Source organism: Balaenoptera physalus (genome assembly GCF_965194825.1).
Source record: "Balaenoptera physalus genome assembly, chromosome: 7".
NCBI classification, from domain to species: Eukaryota; Metazoa; Chordata; class Mammalia; order Artiodactyla; family Balaenopteridae; genus Balaenoptera; species Balaenoptera physalus.
In genome coordinates, this window is record NC_138886.1 from 21,891,766 (window position 1) to 21,914,952 (window position 23,187).

Genomic DNA, 23,187 nt, shown 5'->3' on the forward strand with positions numbered 1-23,187 from the left:
TTAAATATATGACTAAACTGTTAGAAATAAAAGGAAAGCGTCCCAAGTCAGAAATGAGGAGAAACTCCTGAGTGAGTAGTGCTGGACACAATACTTGAACTGGGACCATCTGTTGGTCCCTAGTGACCTAGAGATGGTGACAAGCCTGAGACAGGAATGATAGTACATCTGTCTGAAGAACCTTGAATAAATATGGAATCTCTTACAGGCAAAGTAGAAAACTTCTGGACCACAGAGGGAAGATGGGGATGCTGCCTATCTTGGATTCAGTCCGAAGCAAAATGGAACAAAAGCAAAAAGGCTCCCTGGAGAACACCTAACCACATGGGTTTGGAACCCAGAACGCAAACTATAGGTGTTGCTTGAACAAAAACTAAGAGATGGAACGAGAGAGACCATCATATGTGACCACGAATATATGAAAAGAACTACACAACGTCTAGAAATGAAAATGGCGGTCACTGACATCAGAAACTCAATAGACAGGTCATAGAGAAGTTGCATACACACAGTTCAAAAGACAACTGGAGAACTGGAATCTAGATTTGAAGAAATTATCCAGAATGCAGCACAGAGAGAATGAGAGGCAACGACACTGAAATCATGAAAGGGTTTGAGACATGGAGGCTAGAATAAGAAGTCTAAAATCATAGTAATTTTTATCTATTGGTCCCATTGTATGCTCATTAAGTGCTATTAAATTGTAACAAAACATGCATGTGAGGTGATGACCAATTATGGAAAAACCTAGCCCACTAACACACTGCATTTGGCGAGGCTTTAGATGAAAAACAAGGTTAATTTAAACTGTGCTAAATAGTGTAGCGTTGATCCTGTTTTTCCCTTCTTCCCTTTGTCTTCATTAAGACATTTTACTTTAAATGCTAATATAGATATACCTCCTATCCTTTCATATCAAGAATGCAGCATTTTATCAAAGATAGGCTGACCTGCCAAACAACAATGAAGCCCTCTCCAGGTTTACAGTGAAGTGAATTGATGATAAGTACTATATCTGAAATTTCTACTCAAAATCATTATAAGCGCAACTATATCACAGGACCTTTAAAAAAATTCTCATTTGTGCCTCCTCCCAATATCTGTCTATCTATGTATCTAGTCCTCTCCCTCCCTTTCCCACCCCCCGCCTCTCTAACATACAAACACACACACAATTTTCCCTCCACACCCCAAGGGGTCATCTTACAGTTTGCCCCCTAGCATACAAGTATCCTACTTTGGAGAGTATTGTTTTGACTTATGTAATACAACTGACATAACCCCTTGCTACAAATTACTTGAAATGCTTATCAAAAAAAAAAAAGAATATCCATTAAGTCAACACGTGCACGCACACACGCAATCACATAACACTCTGCTGTGCACACAGTGGTGTTCCATGACTACTCAGCGTTCCCTTATTGAACAAATCTATTTTGAGCCCAAACGTACACTAGGCATTATCCTATGCACTGGTGATACCATGATGAACAGACGGACTCCATACTGTCAAGGAGCTGTGGTTTAACAGGGGAGGGGCCCGCATACAGAAGCTCTTCTCCTTATAAAACTCCTACAGAGGCCAACAGAGCCACGCTCTAGAGCAAGAATACCTACCTGAACTCTGCCTGCCGCACACAGAAATGATGCCGATGGGTACCTTGGCCATGGCCAGTGTGTTGTAAACTAATTTGTAGTTTTCAAATTATGAACAACAGCCCATTTGCCTGGAGTCCCAAAAGTGGCCTGAATGGTGAAGTCCCCCAAGTGGGCCAGTTTCATGAGTGTCTCTGACAGGGTCTTGCAAGGTTTCCTGGTTTCAAAGCAGTTTTTATTTAAGTATCTCAGGTCAGGGTTTCTGCATTACCTAGGTGGCATGAACGTGAGCTTACTGCCCTGACACCTTGCACAGGATTTCCTCTGGGTGCCCGTTTCCACCCTTAGCTTGATCAGGTAACTTGCTTTCTTGCAGGATCCAGGGTACAGCACTTTCTCAGTTTCAGCTGCTATACTGGGAATCCACTTCTACCTTCCCATCGTGCATCTGGCTTGAAGCCTTGACCTTTTTGTAGGGGAGCCAGGGAGTACTTTTTCTTGATATGTAACACATATAGTAAAGTCACATGTAAGTACACAGCTCAATGAATTTTCTCAAAGTGAAACACTCATGGAACCAGTACCCAGCTCAAGAAACAGAGTCTTACCAGAACCCCAGAAGCTCATGAATGTGCCCTTCTACTAACTACCCTCTCCTCAAGGTAACCACATCCTGACTGCAAACACCATAGACTAATTTTGCTGGTTTAAAAATTTATCTAAATGGAACCCCGTAGGACATACTCTCTTGTGTCTGGCTCCTTTTACTTTACACCATGTTTGTGACCGTCCTTGTTGGTACAGTTATTATAGTTCATTCAGTCTCACAGCTGCATAGTATTCCTTGTATACCACACTTTATCTACTTTCTGGTGATGGACTTCTGGGTTGTTTCCAGCTTTGGGTTATTACAAATAGTCTGCGACTTTGTCTCTCACTTTACGTAAGTATAAAAACCCCTGGCTTCCCCTCGCTCACGCCTCAGGACTTCAACTTTTGGACAATATGAAGAAGCAGGAACTGGATTTACTCTCCCACCTGAAACAAACAAACAAAAAAAGCAGACAAACAATAGGAAATGGTTTTTAAGATACTGAATATCAGGTAAAGAAGTGATTCCTAAGACATGAAAAACGAATGAGGCGAGTCGTCCAATTGCCTCAGCTTACTGCTCTGAGACAATTTCCAGGCCAGGAGACTCCTGTTTTTTTTTTTAAACGTTTAGTAGACAAAACGGCCACAGGCAGAAATCACAACTTACTGGACCATTCCAGCGCCTCAGAATCTGCATTTTCACAAACATCTCAAATGATTCTGATGCAGGCTAGCAGTGAACCACACTTGAAGACACACTACAGTAGGCTGTCAAGTCTCTAGTCTCAACAATGATACATAGTATGTTCACAATTTTAAAAAATGTTAAATAAATGAAGAGTAAAAAATGGTTGGCTAAATAGAGCTGGAAGGTATGGTTAGTCTAGAGATGAAAACATGGGAGTCGCCCACAGTTTGGTAAATACATAATCTCTCCCAGGTGGAGAATGCCATTAGCAGGTGGCCACAAATCAATATACTAATATTACAGAACCAGTAATGCATGAGGGAGATCAAGAGTGAGTGACCAGGAGAGTAGAAAGAGAGCCAGGAAGAAAGTGAAGTCACAGAAGGGTTTATTTGGCTGGGCTGTTTTCTTTTTGAAAGGGTTCAAGAAAGAAAAACATTGAATGCTGTCAAGGGCACAAGATAAGAACTGAAATGTCCACTGGATTGAAAAGTCCACAGAACTGAAATGTCCACTAGAATGTGTGAACACTGGTGACCTCAAGGTACTCTGGGCAAGGGGCAGATAGATAAAAATGGTTAAGAAGCAAATGAATGAGAGGTGAGCTGTGACAACAGTGAATAAACACTAGTTTCTCCTGAAACCTGACAGTGAAAAAGAGCCGAAGAGTAACTAGATGGAGAAGGGTTTTTCAGATTAATTTTTAATTATTTTTAGTTTTTAATCCTTGAGTATATATATGGTCAGGGGAAAGAGCTAGTCAAAAGGTAAATAGAGAAAAAATAAAAATAATTAATGGCATGATAGGATCCACAGTGTGAAGTAGGAGTGAAGGTAATGTGACAAGAATGAAGGTAAAATGGTGAAGATTTAGAAGAGGTGCTGCCAGTCATGGGTGTCAGAGCTAAAAACAGAAACAAAGTATTGCCAGACACCAGCGTAGGCTTAGCTGAGATTTGAGACCATGAATGTGTAGTAGTACCAATCCACGTGGCTGCGTGATTACCTCTGCAAGATTCTGAAAGTTGAGAAGCTATAAATTATGAGATGGATACAGGATAATAGGGCAGACTGATATATGAGGGAAGGCAAGGGGCAAGATAATGCAAGGCAAGTGATGAATTGTTAATGGAGAATTAAGTGAAACCAAGAGGTAAGCAGGTAGAGGCCACACCTGTGGATAAACTGCCTAGAGCAGCTGTTCTCAGCCTTAACTGTACATGAAAATCATCTGGGGAGTTTTTTTTTTTTTTAATTCCTGATGCCCAGACCAAATAAATCTGAATCTCTTGAGTTAGACCCAGGCAGCAGCATGCTTTTTTTTAAAAAACAAAACAAAACAAAACAAAACCTCCCCGGTGAGTCCAAAGTGCAAAGTTGAGACCCACGGACCTAGGAAGGCTAGATTACTGTAAGAACAGAAGAGGGCTGAGGTGGAAACTCTCAGAAAGATCAGCAGTTATGGGATGGATGGAAAACAAGGAGCCTGTAAGGAGTCATACAAGTGGCACGAGAATGGGGAAGGGTTGTAGAAGAGAGAAAGTAGGGGCTCTCTCCCTAGTGATCTAAATGTTGCCAGTTATCAGAAACTTAAGATTCATAGCAACTGGAGAAATTCCCATACAGATTACCCTATCCCTATGGATTACTTCTGAGGTTATTTTTAGGTTATCACTGGCAGTGTATATAGCATACTGGTTTAAGAGCCAGGGCTGGAGGGGGACTGCCTGGATTTCTGTACCAGCTTCACAGCTAACTAGCTGTGTATCCTTGGGCAAAGTACTTCTTTATCTCAAGTTGTTCTTGTTGTTGTTTAAAGTGTGAATAACAGTACCCACCTCATAAAGTATTGATAGTTGTGAGAAACAGATGAGATTAAGCCACAAAGTAAACATTCAGTGATAGCTATCACTGGTAATTTTTTTCAAAAACTGATAATTTTAAGGACATTTTCCACTAAATGTAACTTCTCTGAATTACCATAGTTCTGATAAGAGATTTAGAGATATCAAACATTGATGCGACATATAAACAAAAAGGAAGGACTGGAAATTCATAGATTTAAAGATTATTTCATATATATTTAAAGATTAGACCATTATGTTGGTTTTCTTTTTTTTTTAGCATATGTATTGGAGTATAATTGCTTTACAATGTCGTTAGTTTCTGCTGTATAACAAAGTGAATCAGCTATACGTATACATATATCCCCATATCCCCTCTCTCTTGCATCTCCCTCTCACCCTCCCTATCCCACCCCTCTAGGTGGTCACAAAGCTTGGTTTTCTTTTTAAACATAGAGTCAACTCTTATGTATTAAGAAAGATTAAAGGGGGGAAAGGGAATCATCAAAAGTCTCAAATCATGGTTAAAACAGAATAAGTCAAAACATGGGATAAAACATTTAATGTAAAGTTTAAATTATATCCAATATTTAAGCTAAAATTGTATTCAAGGTTTAAATTACACTCAAAATTTAGGAACCAATTTAAAGTTCTATAGGCGTCATCCAAAAGCATAAAAACAATGCAAGTATGATAGTGAGAGGCATTAGATGTCACAAATTATTACTGCCCAAAATGACCTGTTACTGTTTTCTTAGGTGAGCTCTGCTTTGAGACTATTAAATGGGTTCTCAGTTGGGCAGAGGTGCTGCATAGTCCTGGCTTCTCGAAATTCCTCTATCCTCAGAGCCTGGCTCAAAGTGTTGGATTCTGTAGCCACATGAATCCCCCCCTTCACTTGGCTCTGCTCGAGGGAGAGACTGTCACCCTCAGAGCTGACAGGCAGAGGCAAGATAATTGCCACAATGCAGCAGGTACAATGTACAAAGCAACTACTGGTTACTATGTAATCCAATCAATACCACCGTCTCTCATGAAGATATTTTGAGGCATTCCAAAGGGGACTGTATTCTGTTTTGTTGACCATTAAATCACCACGCCTAACACAGTCCCCAAAGCAAAGACTACAATGCAGCCTTCCTCCCGGGGGTCCAGGCCTGAGAGAAAGCCCCTCCCCGCAGCCCCTAATACCCGGCAAGCTCTCAGTCAGTGGCAGCATGTCCAGGCACCAGGACCAGCAGATCCACAGTCTGGGATTTTAATACTTTTCTTAGTTTTCTTGAAACAGAATCTCCCCTCCTAACATGCATGTCCATTTGATTTTCAGAAATTTGATTTTATTACATTTTCAGAAACACATTAGGTAAAAGAGATATGAACCTCTTATATACTAGCCAATGGTTTTGATTGGCTTCATTTTTGAAGAATAGGGGGCTTCCCTGGTGGCGCAGTGGTTGAGAATCTGCGTGCCAATGCAGGGGACACGGGTTCGAGCCCTGGTCTGGGAAGATCCCACATGCCACGGAGCAACTAGGCCCGTGAGCCACAACTACTGAGCCTGTGCGTCTGGAGCCTGTGCTCCGCAACAAGAGAGGCCGCGATAGTGAGAGGCCCGCGCACCACGATGAAGTGTGGCCCCCGCTCGCCACAACTAGAGAAAGCCCTCGCACAGAAACGAAGACCCAACACAGCCAAAAATAAATAAAAAAAAAAAAAAAAAAAAAAAAGAATAAAATGATCCTGAAACTAAGGGAGCAATTGGGGAAGACAAGAAAGCAGGGTAAATTTTCAATACGTGTCATTTTCCCAAGGAATTATTTCTAAATTACATTTGAAATTGAGAGCTGGAGTCAAAAGAAAGAAAGAAAATCGAATTCATGTAATTAAGGCATGTCCCTCTCAAGGACAGGGAGGGGCAGATGCTCACAGCGAGCTGCTGCAGGGATGTACCTGCCAGCTGCAAGGACAGGGAACAGGATGGTAGGTACCATCTGAGGTGCTTTCTCAGAGTAAGAGTCACTTCAGTCTAAAAGGTCACGAGAGATGAATCACGGGCAAGAGAGACAGGCCTTCAGGGCCCTGCTTTCCGTTGTGAGCTAGAAGGACATCTATTCAGGGAACACTTCAAAGAACTCCAAGGGATGGTAAGGAGTATTCAGGAATATTCTGCTGGACTTTATGGCTGCTTTGGCTTGGTGAATCTTCACTGCGTCTCTGCATAAGCGTTTTCAACTTGTTAGCTGGTTGGATGGCCTTGTTCTTCCTCGTTGATTTTTATTTCCTAACATCTCAGTCTCTAAAATTGTTACTGTCCTTCCCGTCATTTTAGTTTATTGTTTTATCTTTCAAATCTTTTAGTCTCCTCTCTGCCCCTACTCAACAGTTTATTTAATGGTTTGCACCATTTTAAAATGACTTATTGTACAGTTTTGTATTCGAATTGAGTTTTGAGTGGGAGGGGGGCCTGGAATGAAGGGACACTTCTGGGAAGGGGTTGGCTGTGCTCGTCCCCTTCTGTCAGCCCCTTGCAGCAACCTTAAGACGGCGTTACACCTCCCAGAAGTGAGGCACAAGAATCTCCCTAGAAGCTTCTAAGGGAGAATACGGATTCCTTGAGGGCAAAGTTCACCTTGCTCAACAGTCCCAGACTGTGCTGTCCAATTCAGCTGAACCAACTTATCTGACATTGGGAATTTTCTCCTCTGCTCCATGCCATCAAGGTTGTTAATATTTCATGTAAAATTAAGTTGATTGCTTGATCAGCAGATCCCCTACTTCATATAGTCCGTGCCAGCAATTCCCAATGATAAAAGGCTTCTGTTGTTGTTGTGAGCTATGACTGGGCCCTGGAAGGCTGTTACTGTGTTTAATAATCAGTATGTGTCATGACTAATGTTACTTCCATATAGCACTTATCTTGTCAAAAATGGTACTGCAGCAAAATGGGCTTCATCAGCAACACAAAGCATACCTGGTGCAACGTTAACTTTGTAGGCACAAGATTCCCCAGAGGACACAGAACAACCAATAATGAGTTAGCTTTATAGGAAAACACAGACTATTTCCAATGGACAACGGACTTGTACACTACAAAACACAAAAGATTCCATCACCATAAAAAACAAAGAGGAGATCTTTATTAATTTTGCTCCCCCTCCCTCCCCAAAAAACTCCACTCACTCACCCTTTGGTGACAAGAGTCAGCCCTAGTGTATGGGAAATAAATAGATCAAGGTATTTTGCTAACAGCAACTAATGGCTTTGCATTTCCCAAAGGGCAGATCTAAGTGTAAAGATTATGATGGCACGACAGGTATTCCCTTTGGAAAACCTTGGGAGGAAAATTCAAATCTAACAAATAATTTGTGGGTGAACATGTTATTGATACGGCCCTGTTTCTATTTGAACCACGATTAGTTAGAAATAGTGAGATAAAGATTCCATTTGGTCCAATTAATTTCATTAAAGACCATGGCCACTGAATGCATCCCAAATTCTGTCCATCTACCTCAAATCACAATGGCCAAATGACACTAAGTTAATGAGTGAGCAAGAATCCCACCACTACTGCTGGAAAAAATTCAAAGATCATTCATTCGACATGCAATAATTGAGTGCCAAGTAGCACTGAAGATACAATAGTAAGACACCTCCTTAAGGCAAGGATATACAATGGAGAAAAGACAGCCTCTTCAATAAGTGGTGCTGGGAAAACTGGACAGATACATGTAAAAGAATGAAATTAGAACACTCCCTAACACCATACACAAAAATAAACTCAAAATGGATTAAAGACCTAAATGTAAGACTGGACACTATAAAACTCTTAGAGGAAAACATAGGAAGAACACTCTCTGACATAAATCACAGCAAGATCTTTTTTGACCCACCTCCTAGAGTAATAGAAATAAAAACAAAAATAAACAAATGGGACCTAATGAAACTTAAAAGCTTTTGCACAGCAAAGGAAACTATAAACAAGAAGAAAAGACAACCCTCAGAATGGGAGAAAACATTTGCAAAAGAATCTACGGACAGTGGATTAATCTCCACAATATATAAACAGCTCATGCAGCTCAATATTAAAAAAACAAACCACCCAATCAAAAAATGGGCAGAAGACCTCAATAGACATTTCTCCAAAGAAGACATATAGATGGCCAAGAAGCACATGAAAAGCTGCTCAACATCACTAATTATTAGAGAAATGCAAATCAAAACTACAATGAGGTATCACCTCACACTGGTTAGAATGGGTATCATCAGAAAATCTGCAAATAAATGCTGGAGAGGGTGTGGAGAAAAGAGAGCCCTCTTGCACTGTTGGTGAGAACGTAAATTGATACAGCAGCTATGGAGAACAGTATGGAGGCTCCTTAAAAAACTAAAAATAGAATTACCATACGACCCAGCAATCCCACTACTGGGCATATACCCAGACAAAACCATAATTCAAAAAGACACATGCTGCGACTTCGCTGGTGGCACAGTGGTTAAGAATCTGCCTGCCGTTGCAGGAGACACGAGTTTGAGCCTTGGTCCAGGAAGATCCCACATGCTGCAGAGCAACTAAGCCCTTGCACCACAACTACTGAGCCTGTGCTCTAGAGCCCGTGTGCCACAACTACTGAAGCCCGTGCACCTAGAGCCCATGCTCTGCAACAAGAGAAGCCACCGCAATGAGAAGCCCACACACCGCAACAAAGAGTAGCCCCCGCTCACCACAACTAGAGAAAGCCTGCGCACAGCAACAAAGACCCAATGCAGCCAAAAATAAATAAATAAATTAAAAAAAAAAAAAGACACATGCACCCCAATGTTCACTGCAGCATTATTTACAATAGCCAGGTCATGGAAGCAACCTAAATGCTCATCAACAGACAAATGGATAAAGAAGATGTGGTACATATATACAATGGAATATTACTCAGCCATGAAAAGGAACGAAATTGGGTCACTTGTAGAGACGTGGATGGATCTAGAGACTGTCATACAGAGTGAAGTAAGTCAGAAAGCAAAAAACAAATATCGTATATTAACGCATATATATGGAATGTAGAAAAATGGTGCAGATGAACCGGTTTGCAAGGCAGAAATAGAGACACAGATGTAGAGAACAAACATACAGACACCAAGGGGGGAGAGTGGGGGCAGGTGGCGGTGGTGGTGGGATGAATTGGGAGATTGGGATTGACATATATACACTAATGTGTATAAAATAGATAACTAATAAGAATATGCTGTATAAAAAATAAATAAATAAAGATGTTAAAAAAAAAAAAAAAAAAAAGACACCTCCTTACCCTCAAAAGCTTATAATCTAAGTGGGGAAAGAGACAACGGAACACCTGTTTGTTTAGATGGGTAAATTCAAGATACTGTGGAAGGACATAAGAGGGGGTGCCAATTCCAATAAAGAGCTAAAGTCGACAATGACTTGAATGAGCAGAAGTTAGTAAAACAAAAAGGAAGGAGGAGGGAAGGAGGGAGAGAAGGGGAAAAAAAGAAAGGAAAGAGAATTCTAAAGAAAATTACATTGCATATTCAAGGGAAGGCCAGTAATTCAATGTTGCTGGAGAAACAGGCTCAGGGGATGGCTCAGCTCCTACAGAACTATACATGTCTTGTTAAGGAATTTGAATTTTAACCTGAAGGCAGTGGGGAACCATGGCAAGATTTTAAGCACATGATCCAAGATTACTGCACCAGAAAGATTAGGTTACAATAAGAAAAATAAAGTAGATAAGGAGCAAAGCTGTAGGTAAAGATACCAGAGAGTAGAGAGAGTTCAATAATCTAGGGCAGAGATAACGTGTACTGAACTAATAATGTAGGTAGGAAAAGGGAGGAATGATGAATCAAGAGAATCATCACTAAATATTAAAACTGAATTACAATTTCCTTTTTGCTTTTTAAAGCTATCACAATATAGTCCAATTCTGTATCTACCCCAGGCTCAGGTTCAAGGGGCTCAATTGCCTTATTCGTGCACCCAAAAGTGGTTCTGGTAGCAATGACCCTGACTGATCAACATCTGTCTAAAGTCCAAGTGCATCCTCAGGAATAAACCCAGAAAATAAGCTCTCAATTTACATTCTACTAAGGCTCAGAACATCAATGTATTAATGAATTTAAGGCCAAAAAAAAAATCATATTATCTAAAAATAATATTTGAAATGCTAAAATTCACATTAAAAACACAATTACTTTCTAACAGGAAGTTTATCACAGTTATCCTGATACAGTGAGTATTTAAACTCCATTCAAAAGCTGTGCAGCAGGTATAAAAGTTGTTATACTAGAAAAATTAGGAAAGGCAGAATTAACTTGAGAAAAAAATCTTCAGGAAAAGGACCTCTGCTTTAGTAGAGGGCAGTTAATATTTATGGATACAAGTACTTCCACCATACCCTGGCACCTCCAGTCAATTAATAGAAAAGATAAAGCCTATCACTAAACATTAGGATACCATGTGTAGAGGGGAAAAAATGATAAATCCAAGGAGGGAGAGGGATGGGGGGAGTGAGAGGAGAAAAAAGCAAGGTGTCTTGCTTAGATACTCTTATCTAGCAGTATGGCTCCTAACGGCCAAACAGGGAAGAAAACAGCAGCCCCCAAGCTATCAAACCACACTAGCTCTCAAAAAAGGGAAAAAATCCATAAAGATCACTTAACCAACTCCGCCTACAGAGGATATAATCATTAGTTTTTTTGTTGTTATTTTTTGTTTTGTTTTGTTTTAGGAAAATATAATCTTCAAAATAAGAGCCCTGAATTTCAAATGCTATAATCTGAATGTGATCTTTAACATTATAGGGGAAGTCCTTGGTGGTCCAGTGGTTAGGAGTCAGCACTTTCACTACCATGGGCCCCGGGATTCAATCCCTGGTCAGGGAACTAAGATCCCGCAAGCTGTGCGGGGGCGAGGGGGAGACATTATAGGCAAAATCCCACAAATGTCTGCCATCTAAAATATGTTATGAAATGATTAGGCATCAGTCGATACTAAATCTGGAAAGGAGCAAAGCAGTAGGTAGAGATACCAGTGAGCAGAAAATATTGAAAATAATGGTTCTCTAGTTTATAAATCATCTCAATTTTTTAAATTGTAGGCTTATAGGAATTGTAAGATATTTATGAAATTGGAGCAAAAAATTTCATTGAACAACAATTATTCACTGTATTAATCACATTGAGCTCCATTTTTAAACTACAGGCCAATACTTAGCTCTTTATCTCATTTTAAGAAGTTACAGGCTTCCCTGGTGGCGCAGTGGTTGAGAATCTGCCTGCCAATGCAGGGGACACGGGTTCGAGCCTTGGTCTGGGAAGACCCCACATGCCGCGGAGCAACTGGGCCCGTGAGCCACAACTACTGAGCCTGCGCGTCTGGAGCCTGTGCTCCGCAGCAAGAGAGGCCGCGATAGTGAGAGGCCCGCGCACCGCGATGAAGAGTGGCCCCCGCTTGCCGCAACTAGAGAAAGCCCTCGCACAGAAACGAAGATCCAACACAGCCAAAAAGAAAGAAAGAAAGAAAGAAAGAATTATTAAAAAAAAAAAAAGTTACAATACAATAGAACATTGAATCTAAATTAACTAGATACCTACACACTGTATTTAATTTTTTAAAAATAACCACTGGTTTTAAGAAAGAATGTTTTATCGTTTCTCTCAGCAATTTCACTACAATGTTTGTATTACTTAAACATTTTTAAACATTAGTAGCTCACAGATTATGCTCCTTAATCTGACAACCAGATATGGAGCCATATAAGGTTTTGAAAATAGGCTCCATTTCCACCAGTTGCAGGCACAAGGTTTTAGGAGAGGATCGATATATGATTATTTTATTTATACTTTACCTCACTTAAAAAGGATTTGAGAGGACACAGAACACCTGCTCAGAAAATATATTCTTCAGTAAAATACAGAATGCTTAGCACAATATTTTAACCAAAATATCATTGCCAATGTTCTTTAACCCTGCTTGTCAAAATGTGGAGATGATCAAATTTGCTATTTTACTAAATACAGAAGAGAGAAGGAGAGGACAAAACCTTAGGGCTCTGCTTGAAAACAACTCATTAAATTGGGAAGTATCTTTACTTCAGTAAGAAAGGAATCAAATCAAACAGGTAAATAATTTTGATGGTGGGATGAGATGAAAGGAACTTAATTTTTAAAAAGGCAAGATTTAATTTATACATAAATTAAGCTGTTGATTATTTACTTTATGTTCAGTTATCCATTTCAGAAAGATAGTCAGAAAATTCCTACTCATCTGTTATAAACTAATTGTATTTTCTCAATTCTATTTTCACATAACTTTTCTGAATCCTGTTACTGTCAATATAAAAGGTAACTTTATGGGGCACTGGAAAAGAAATACAAAGACTCTTTACAGTATCTTAACTAAGCTAAAGTTTGTACTAGTCTCAAAAACTAGAAGTATTTTAAGTAAAAAAGTATTTAAGAAAATTCTGCAGTTTATCATGAAGCACAAAATAACTTAAAACAATTCTGGAGTTGTCACAGTCTAAGAGTATAAACATTCCCAAATGGTTATTTGAAGTATTAAGCTACATCACCAGCATTAAAGAAGTGTGACTTTATCATTATGTATACATCGTAAAGGGGATCCATCATGGTCCTATATTGAAAGAAGTCAACTTTCTTCCAATCAAGCTGTGAATTTAACAACTCCAATTTAAATACAAGATTACTTACAGTCTGAAAAAAAAAAGGTTCTAAAGTTCATTTTTAAGTAAAAATGTATAAAAAGTTTAAAAATTTGCAAAAGAATAAGGAGGGGCTGGACTCGCCAGTAATATGGTAATAAAGGTAATAATACTTCATTCATTAAAACAGTGGATACTGTTACACTTTGTAAGGGTAAAGTGTAAAAAAAAAAATCTAAGAAAACTCAAAATACTAGAAGAAAAACAGATACTATATAATAGTTGGGGGAAATGGAGAAGATAAAAAATTTTACCAGAGTCAGGAGAAAAAAAAAAAGACTACCTAAAACACACAGGTACACACTTTTTCTCCATGTTAAATACATGTACATAATTGAAACAAAAAAAACCAAAACCAAAACAAAACAAAACAAAAAAACAAGCTGGGAGAAAACTGCAACATATCACAGAAGAACAATCTTCCTATTAAAAAGATTATCACAGCAATACATTGCAGCACAAGCAAAAGATTGAGTATGAAATTTACAACTAAATGTAACTAGTATTAAATATATGAAAAACATTCAATGGAACTAGTAATTAAAGAAATGAAAATAAAAAACAGAAAACAGTAAAAAGCCTGATACTTAGGGGAAATGGGGACCATCATACAATGTTACAAGGACTATGAATAGATACAACCTTCCTATAGGGCAATATGTAACAAAGTTTAAAATGTACACCACTTCTGGCCCAATAATTCCTCTTTCAGAATGTAAACTAAGGAGATCATCTCGCAAAGATGTAAGCATATGAATTCATCACCATGTTGTTTGTAATCTTGACAAATTGAAAATAACCTAAATGCCCATCAATAATAACAATAAATACATATTAGTACCTCATAAACAAAAATGTCATGCATCTATTAAAAATGATGGAGAGATCATACCTTTATTTTATTTTATTTTATTAATTATTTATTTTTTGGCTGTGTTGGTCTTTGTTGCAGTGCACGGGCTTCTCACTGAGGTGGCTTGTTGCAGAGCACGGGCTGTAGGTGCGTGAGCTTCAGTAGTTACGGCATGCGGGCTCAGTAGTTGTGGCTCGCATGGTCTAGAGCGCAAGCTCAGTAGTTGTGGCACATGGGCTTAGTTGCTCCGCAGCATGTGGGATCTTCCCCAACCAGGGCTCGAACCCATGTCCCCTGCATTGGCAGGCGGATTCTTAACTACTGTGCCACCAGGGAAGTCCCTCATACACTTACTGACATGAGAAAATTACTCAACACATTTTACACGGACGCTCCATGTGAGCAGGGGCCCTGGATGTATTGTTCTTCAATCTTATTTCCAGCACCTAGAACAGTGCCTTGTATATAAAAAAGAGCTTCCCAGCAAGTATTTATTAAATAGATGAATTTTGAGGCTGGTGAAAGAACAACCATAATATGGTTCCTTTCTCTCTCCCTCCTTACCTCCCTCCCCCCACAGAAATATAACTGGAAGGATAGTCACAAAAGGTTGACAGGTAATGGAGTTCTGGTGTGTGTGTTTAACTTTCTTCTTTCTTCCTCTCTGTACTGTCTAAATGCTCTATATGGTAAGCATGTTTTATTTTTATGATTGGAAAAAGTGACAAAATTGTTTTTTAAGAACTCATATATTTAAAATGAACTCCAGAATGTTCAGTGCCTACAGCTCACAAACTCCAAAACCTAAGATCAACAGTATCCAAGAAGCATTTTTCTTTCATCTTCAAAGAAATATCAGTATGCCTTGTACAATGTAGCATCTTTCTCCAGTACCAGGAAATGCCACACTATACTAATAAAATGCAGCATTTCCAAAAGGAAAAAGCACACTTTTTCTGTAGTGAAAAGGAAAGAGAACTATAAGTAATTAATTTCTTAAAGTCCTCCCCTCTCTTCTACTAACATATACCCTATTCTAATGGGTGGTAAAGATCACTATGCACCATCATCTTTTTGGAGTGCTAAAAATCCAGTGAATCCAAGAGTAATGCGCTCTATGCCAATTCTTTCATATCCTCATGAAGGCTTCCTTCATTTTAAAGACATTTGAACAATTGAAATATCAAAAGTAGCTACAGACTCTATGTCATATTCATCCATTACCCGGTTTTATTTTATTCATAGTCTTTATCACTATCTGAAATAACCTTATTCGGAATTTTATTATCTGTCTCTCCCTTCTGGAATGTAAGATCTTTGAGGACAGGAATTCTGTCGTGCTCGCCACTGTGTCCCCAGTGAAAGGCATCTAATGAAAAGGTGGGGGGGGGGCACATCTAAACAAGATAATAAATAAGGAATTTGGGGAAAAAAAAAAAAAAGGAAAAAAAACCACACTGAAATGTACAAGCTGACATGACTCAAGGCTACAACGCCAGCTCAGAGATCTGGTGGACATTTTTCAAGGTGGACAGGTGCTTCACACCTATCTAAGGACACAGAGCTCTTCCAGGAAGAAGAAAATCCACAGGGAGGTCCCCAGGTGGCTGTGTGCAGCTCACCGAAGAGTGGAAACGATCATCACCATAATAGAAACGTGGCCCAGGTCGAGGGAAAAAAACAAAACAAAACACAATACACCATACATCTTGGCCCAGATGAAAAATCACACGAATCCCCAACACAATCAAACCAAGCAAGCAACCTTCCGCCTGACACGTAAAAAGAGCATAGTCTCCTTTCCCCTGGCTGTGCAGTCGCCTGAAGCCCAGCCATCCCCTCACTCGCCACTTTTCTCTTCCAATGAACCCCCCGCCCCAGCTGATGCAAAGGGAGAGGGAATGGGAGGAAGAGTCTGAGAATTAGCTTTCTCCACCCCCATCCGATCCCAATCCCCTCCAAAGCGAAATTCCTCCCACCCTCGCCTGTCCCCAGGCCTCGACCCCCGCCACGGGCTCCTCCAGCTGCCCCTCACTCACGTGTAGATGATGGCCATGAAATGCATCAGCCACAGCACCAAGAAGAGGACGAACCCGAAGACGGCCATTCCCTCCAGGGCCAGGTCCAGCAGCGCCATCCCCCGGCCTGGCCCGCTCCGGCCGCCGCAGCGGACAGCGCTCCCGCAGGAGGACAGGGTGGGCGCCCGGCGCGGGGTCGCAGAAGTGGAGAGAAAGGTGGCGAGAGGAAGGGGCGGAGGGGGCTGGGGGCGGAAGGGGCGGGCAGGGCCTGCGCGCCCCCGCCCGCGCGCACTCGCTCGCGCGCTGGCCTGGGCGCGCTCGCGGATGCAGGCGTTGCGGTGGCCGGACTCAGTGGGCAGGGCGGCCGTGGCCCCGCGCTCCGGCTCCCCTCTCCACCCCCTCACCGCCGCCGGCCGGACCCCACACGCCTGCGCCTCCGCCGCCGCCGCCCCGCCGCCTCCCTGCCGCCTCGCCGCCGGGCTCCGGGCAGCGCAGCTCCGTGCCCTGCTTTGCAGCCGCAACTCCGCGTACTAATCGAAACCGCCGGCTTGCGCCCAGACTCCCCGGCGCACCCAGCCCCGCCCCGGCCCTCCGGAACCGCGGCCCCCCCCGCCCCGCCTCCGAGGGGCGGTGCGCGCCGCTCCTCTCCGCCCACCCTGCCGCCCTCGCGCCCGTGGCGTCACTGTCGTGAGCGCGCCCCTGGGAGGCTTCTCCAGCTGGACGCAGGCAGGGTTTTCCCCCACCTCCGGACTCAGGCCGCCGCCCACCTCTCAGTGACCGGCGGAGGCTACCCGGGCGGCCAGCACTGCAGCTCTGGGCCAGTCTCCGTCGGCGGAGCGGGTTCCTGTATCCAACTCGGAGGACACTTTCCCTTTGTCCGGTTCTGGTGTTCCAGGGCGCCCCAGGAAAAGACCCGGGGTTCCAGGCAGCCCCCGAGTTGTCTCGCAGTCCAACTTCCAACGCTGTGTTCGCAGCCGCTGCCCCAGGCATTACTCGGAGCGGCTCAGGCCCTATTCCAAGACACGTTCCTGGGCGCCAGGGTGTCCCATTGCCTTCCTCCCTCGCTGGTTCTAATGCTGTGGAGTCTTGGATCACAACGGACCGAGAGTAAAAATAATCTCCTTGTGCTTCGCAGATCTCTAAGCACCTTAGAGGCAGCGTGTAACATAAAAGAAATTCTCAAACTCAATGTAAAGAATCAGCTAATACTGAAGTCCTCAAAGACTACTCCTGCCCAATACTGTAGCCATAGGGGGTATTGAGTGCTTGAAATGTGGCTGGTAGGAATTGAGATGTATTGCGAATGTAAATCATACACCTGATATCGAAGACCACCTCATTTATTTTATATTGATTGCATGTTGAAACAATATTTTGATATACTGAGTTAAATTATTAAATTATTTCACTGTCTTTGCTGTTGTTTTACTTTTTAAATTTGGTTAGCTACTAGAAAATTTTAAATTACACAGGGGGATAGCACTGCTCTAAAATGGAAAGAAATGGCATTTTGGATAGTAAGGTAACTTAGTGTTTATCTTAACTTTAAATCAGTCCAGGGAGATGGGTTAATCTAGTACTAAATGTTTGTTTCTTCAGCCTACATGAGTTTATATAGTTTCTCTATTGTTTTATGTTTAGACGATGTTTATTCAAGTGATTTCCTTTTAAATAATCCATGACCTCCCTTGAGAGATTTCAGAATGGAATTCAATTTTGAAAAGAAGTTTATTTTATTATTGTTATTTATTATAGTTAATATTGATCGAATGAGCTACCCCAATCTATAAGTAAATGATAAACTACAATCAGAAAAGAGTTTAAATTAATGTCTATACTGAGAACCAATCCTGGATTTGCTATACCCTTTGTTTTACCCGGTTAAAGTCAGTAAGAAAGAACAGGGCTTAGAAACCAAACTTCCACTGTTGAGAGTTACTGGTTGATAAAGTTAAAGCCCAATAGTATATTAGCATGGAAATAACACTACAAGTGGAAATTTTAAAACATCACTATTTTAGTTAATCAATTCTAAGACATACTTTTTAAAAAACATTTCATTTTAACATTTCTTAAATGGAAATGCATCTCACAGTCAACGGCATCTTACAACAAATTGGTAGATTTTTTTTTCTTAATCGTATATAAAATAATACTGCATTCAATTAATGTACTCTAAGATTTGATGAACTACATCAATTGGTCAATTGAAGCATTTTGTTGTATTCTACATTTCTCCAAATGGTTTTTGGAACCTTACAACAAAGGATTTTATACAGTCTGATCAATGACTTGGAAAAGGAGGCCAAAGAAAGTTGAAAGAACCCGATATTCTTAACAGTTAACAGAACTCCTCTGATTGAGTATAATCAGTAGATAATAGATCAGCTATGTTGTACTTGAGCCTAGTTAAACTTGGTCTCTCCAAACGTGGTTGATGAGTTTAAAGTAGCAGCTTTAGAATGTGCAATCCTAACATTCTATAGATATAGAATATTCTATAGATATAGATATATATATTCTATAGATATGGTAAAAGTGTAAATTTTTTCCATGTAGCACAGCAGCATAGGAGTCTAGCAAAGACCCTGTCCACCAATCTCACTTTTGGCAGCTAACATGGTTTTGGTTGTTTGTCTGAAGGGCTCTCCTCAAATTCTACCAAGTTCAGGGCCTCTGACTTTTTCCAGTGGCAATCTAGTAACATTAGTATATATTAGAATTCATACATTTTAAGAAGCAATGTTTTTAGAGGTAAACAAAAGCCAAATTTGACTGTCATTTAATGGCCCTAGATAGTTTAGTTATAAAACCTTAACCAGAAAAGGATGCAAAATGTCTGGTTCAAACCAAGTAGTTGGAACACATTTTCGGTTTGAACCAAATCCAAGCCAAAATAATTGTAGCTGATTCCAACTGAAACTGAAATGAAATTATATTGGTTCTAGTCACATGTCCCAGAAAAGACAAGAGTGGAGGCTGGGAGAACCCAGGTACATAAGTTACCTCAGAGAAATGAAACAAACTTTGGCAAGTTGATACTGTTACATTGTGCCCCAAATGCCTATATATAAAAGTTAGTTTTACATTTTTAAAAGTTGTAATATTTTCAATCATCAGGATTCTTTTTTTAAAGATGTATTTATTTTTTAAATTAAGTAATTAATTAATATTTGCCTGCATTGGGTCTTCGTTGTGCTGCACACGGGCTTTCTCTAGTTGCGGCGAGCTGGGGCTACTCTTCATTGCGGTGCGCGGGCTTCTCATTGTGGTCAGTGGCTTCTCTTGTTGCGGAGTATGGGCTCTAGGCACGCGGGCTTCAGTAGTTGTGGTTCGTGGGCTCAGTAGTTGTGGCTCGTGGTCTCTAGAGTGCAGGCTCAGTAGTTGTGGTGCATGGGCTTAGCTGCTCTGTGGCATGTGGAATCTTTCTGGACCAGGGATTGAACCCCCATCCCCTGCGTTGGCAGGCAGATTCTTAACCACTGTGCCACCAGGGAAGTCTAATAATCAGGATTCTTGATTTGGATTGCATCTAAGAAAAACATCATCTTTAGTGAGATTTCTAGAAAAATCAAGTTTAAAATGTGACACAAAGCCTATGTACAGAAAAAAGACTAAAAGAAATTACACCAATTATGAGTACTTATCTTTGAGGAATGAAACGTGTTGATTTTTTAAAATCTACCTGTTTATATTGTTGACTTTCTATAATGAGCATTACTGTTTCCATGAAGAAAAATGACCATTTTCTATTTTACAAATGAGTTATCAATGATGAAAAATCATGTAGAAATTTTTCATAATTTAAAAAAAAATTACAAGTGATACAGTCACTTTGGAAGATAGTTTGGCATTTACTTACAAAACTAAACATACTCTTACCATACAATCCAGCATCGCACTCCTTGCTGTTTAGCCAAATCAAATGAAAACATATCCATACAAAAACCTGCACACGGATGTTTATAGCAGCTTTATTCCTAATTGCCAAAACTTGGAAGCAACCAAGATGTCCTTCTGTAGATGAATGGATAAATCCATTGTCTGGTACATCCAGACAATGGAATATTATTCAATGCTAAGAAGAAATTATCAAGCCATGAAAGACATGGAGGAAACTTAAAGGCATATTACTAAGTAAAAGAAGCCAATCTGAAAAGGCTACATACTGTATGATTCCAATTATATGACATTCTGGAAAAGGCAAAACTATGGAGACAGTAAAAATGTCAGTGGTTGCCAGAAGGGAGAGAGGGAGGGATGAATAGGCAGGTCACAGAGGATTTTTAGGGCGGTAAAACTATTCTGTATGATACTATTCAATATAATGGTAGATACATGTACTATACATTTGTCCAAAACCTTAGAATGTACAACATCAAGAGTGAACCCTAATGTAAACTATGGACTTTGGGTGACTGTGATGTGTCAATGTAGGTTCATCAGCTGTAACAAATATACCACTCTGGGGCAGGATGTTGACAGCGGGGGAAGCTGTGTGTATGTTGGGCAGGGAGTATATGGGAACTGTATTTTCTGCTCAGTTTTACTGTGAACCTAAAACTGCTTTAAAAATAGTCTATTTTGTAAAAAATAATTAGTGAGTGCTCCATTTGAAGTACTGGAAATGTTATAAGTGTCTGAATTAGTGAGATAAAGTAGTTTGTCATCAGATCCCAGGGCTTTCCACCTTCTAGGCACACAAATATTTGTTGAACAAGTGAATTAGTTTATTTAAACTGATCTACACTGAGAGAAGTCACTAGAAAAATTGTTCAACTTTCTCCTTTGTTTGCAAATACTTTAAATATGTTTTTTTCTCTGTGGAAAACAAATACACATTAACTACTCATAACCCTCCTTCAGATTACAAAATTAGACCACAGAGTTAGAGTGAGTGAAAGTAACTACATATTAGTTCACCTAATCACAACCTGAAGACCTGCTCCAAAGCCCATGCTCTACTTGACAGAGTCAACAGCATCATTTTTATGTCAATATTGGACATACAGTTGACCCCTGAACAACAGGGCCCCACTTACATGCAGATATTTTTTCAGTAAATACTACTACAATACTATGTGATCCGAGGTTGGTTGAATGTGGTTAATGTGTTATTTTTAAAAGATAGGTATACTGTAAATTTTCAGCCCTTATAAAAACTTTTTTAAAATGTAAAAAGTGATCCTCCAGAAATTGGGTAAATTTGAAGTTTCAAAAACAAAGTTAGAATCAATTGATCTGAAATTTGTTGTGCTAATGCCCAAAGAAACAATTTAATTCTTGTCCTTTTTTTCCCCTAAGCATGTTTGAAATTAGTAGAAAAATGCCTTATCTACTTATCAGTTCAGGTGCTTAACCTACAGTGGTTTTTTTACCCATTAAATGGTAACTTTGTAAAGGCTTTCAGATCCTGAGATACTATATCACTATGAATAGACTTCAAATGTACAAAGGTTCTAGGCAAATTGTCAGTTCAAGGCCTGATCTTGATAAACCACTGGTATAGTGTGTTTGTATGTATAGGTGTGGTCCAGGGGAGTGCCTAGAGTTTACTAGAGTTCGTTTCATTCTCAGCTGTTTTGCTAGCTCATATGCAAATGACTAATTAAAATGTTTTACCTCATACTCATTTCTTTTCAAATTTCATACTTGATTTTGTTTTAATCCATAGTGTGCTAGGTTGAAGCACTGATGTTCATTCCTAAAGGAAGCTAAATTCTAAAGATTTCCAAATGTGTCCCATGTAAGTATCAATTATTTTCTTTTTCAAAATGTTTTTGAAATTGCTTTCTTTTTAGATAGATATTCATGACTCAGTTCAATTTATTTATTAAAGTTTATAATGTCAAAACTTTCACCTAGGCTCTGCGTGTGTGTGTGTGTGTGTGTGTGTGTGTGTGTGTGTGTAAACAAACTTGGTAGATTTATTGGAGAATGAGAGAGAGACAGAGACAGAGACTGAGACTGTAATACAGTCCTCCCTTGGTATCAGTGGGTGATTATTTCCAGGACCCCCTCAGACACCAAAATCCACAAATGCTCAAGTCCCTTATATAAAATGACATAGTATTTGCTTATAACCTAAGCACTATAGGTATGTATTATATAAGCATATAATCCTGTATACTTGAAATCATCTCTAGATTACTTGTAATATCTAATACAATATAAATGCTATGTAAATAGTTGCCAGGACATGCAGCAAATTCAAGTTTTGCTTTTTGGAACTTTCTAGAATTTTTTTTCAAATATTTTCTCTTCTGGGTTTGAATTCCAGTTGGTTGAATCCATGGACTCAGAACCCACGGTTATGGAGGGCCAACTGTATTTACTGAACACAAGAACATAAGTTATGTGCCAGGCAAATTTTAAAATATTAACTTGACTTTCACAAATGTCATGAAATATATAATTGGAAGCCAAAAAGATAAAGTTAACTACCAAAGTTATGCATCTGATAAGGAGGGAGCTGGAGTTTGGACCCAGGTCTGTCAGACTCCAAAGCCAATGCTCCTTATATTAAAATGTACAATATTAAGTTAATTTAAACAATGTAGAGTAGATAATCAATCCTCAAAGTTCAGATCACGAAGTAGATTTTGGTTTAGCATTATTATTTTGATAACCAATACTCTGTAGAAGGCAATTTCAACATCTGAGACATAGGAAAGTGTATTTAGAATAGACCATACATTTCATGCTAAGATGCACTAAACATCTTACTCTTTACCACATCTTTTACTTCAATTAAGAGGAATTTCACGAAATATACCGTCATTTCAGAACAATTCATCTAAGAGAGTAAACAACAAGTAGGAGAATTTAAAAGATCAGAAAAATGACAATAAAATCT

The 23,187-nt window shown here is 39.9% G+C and overlaps 1 protein-coding gene across 3 annotated transcripts in view; it reads right to left on the reverse strand.

The window, feature by feature from the left end:
• The window catches only part of UGCG (UDP-glucose ceramide glucosyltransferase), a 50,582-nt gene extending 33,672 nt beyond the window's left edge, over window positions 1–16,910 (reverse strand). Inside the window, exon 1 of one of the 3 annotated variants that reach the window (XM_082469219.1) lies at window positions 16,353–16,910. In XM_082469219.1, coding sequence (XP_082325345.1) covers window positions 16,353–16,450 — 98 coding nt within the window. In that variant the 5' untranslated portion in view covers window positions 16,451–16,910. The remainder of the gene's footprint in view (window positions 1–16,352) is intronic. The other 2 variants (XM_082469220.1, XM_082469218.1) reach the window with 2 other exon arrangements.
• Window positions 16,911–23,187: the final 6,277 nt, after the last annotated feature.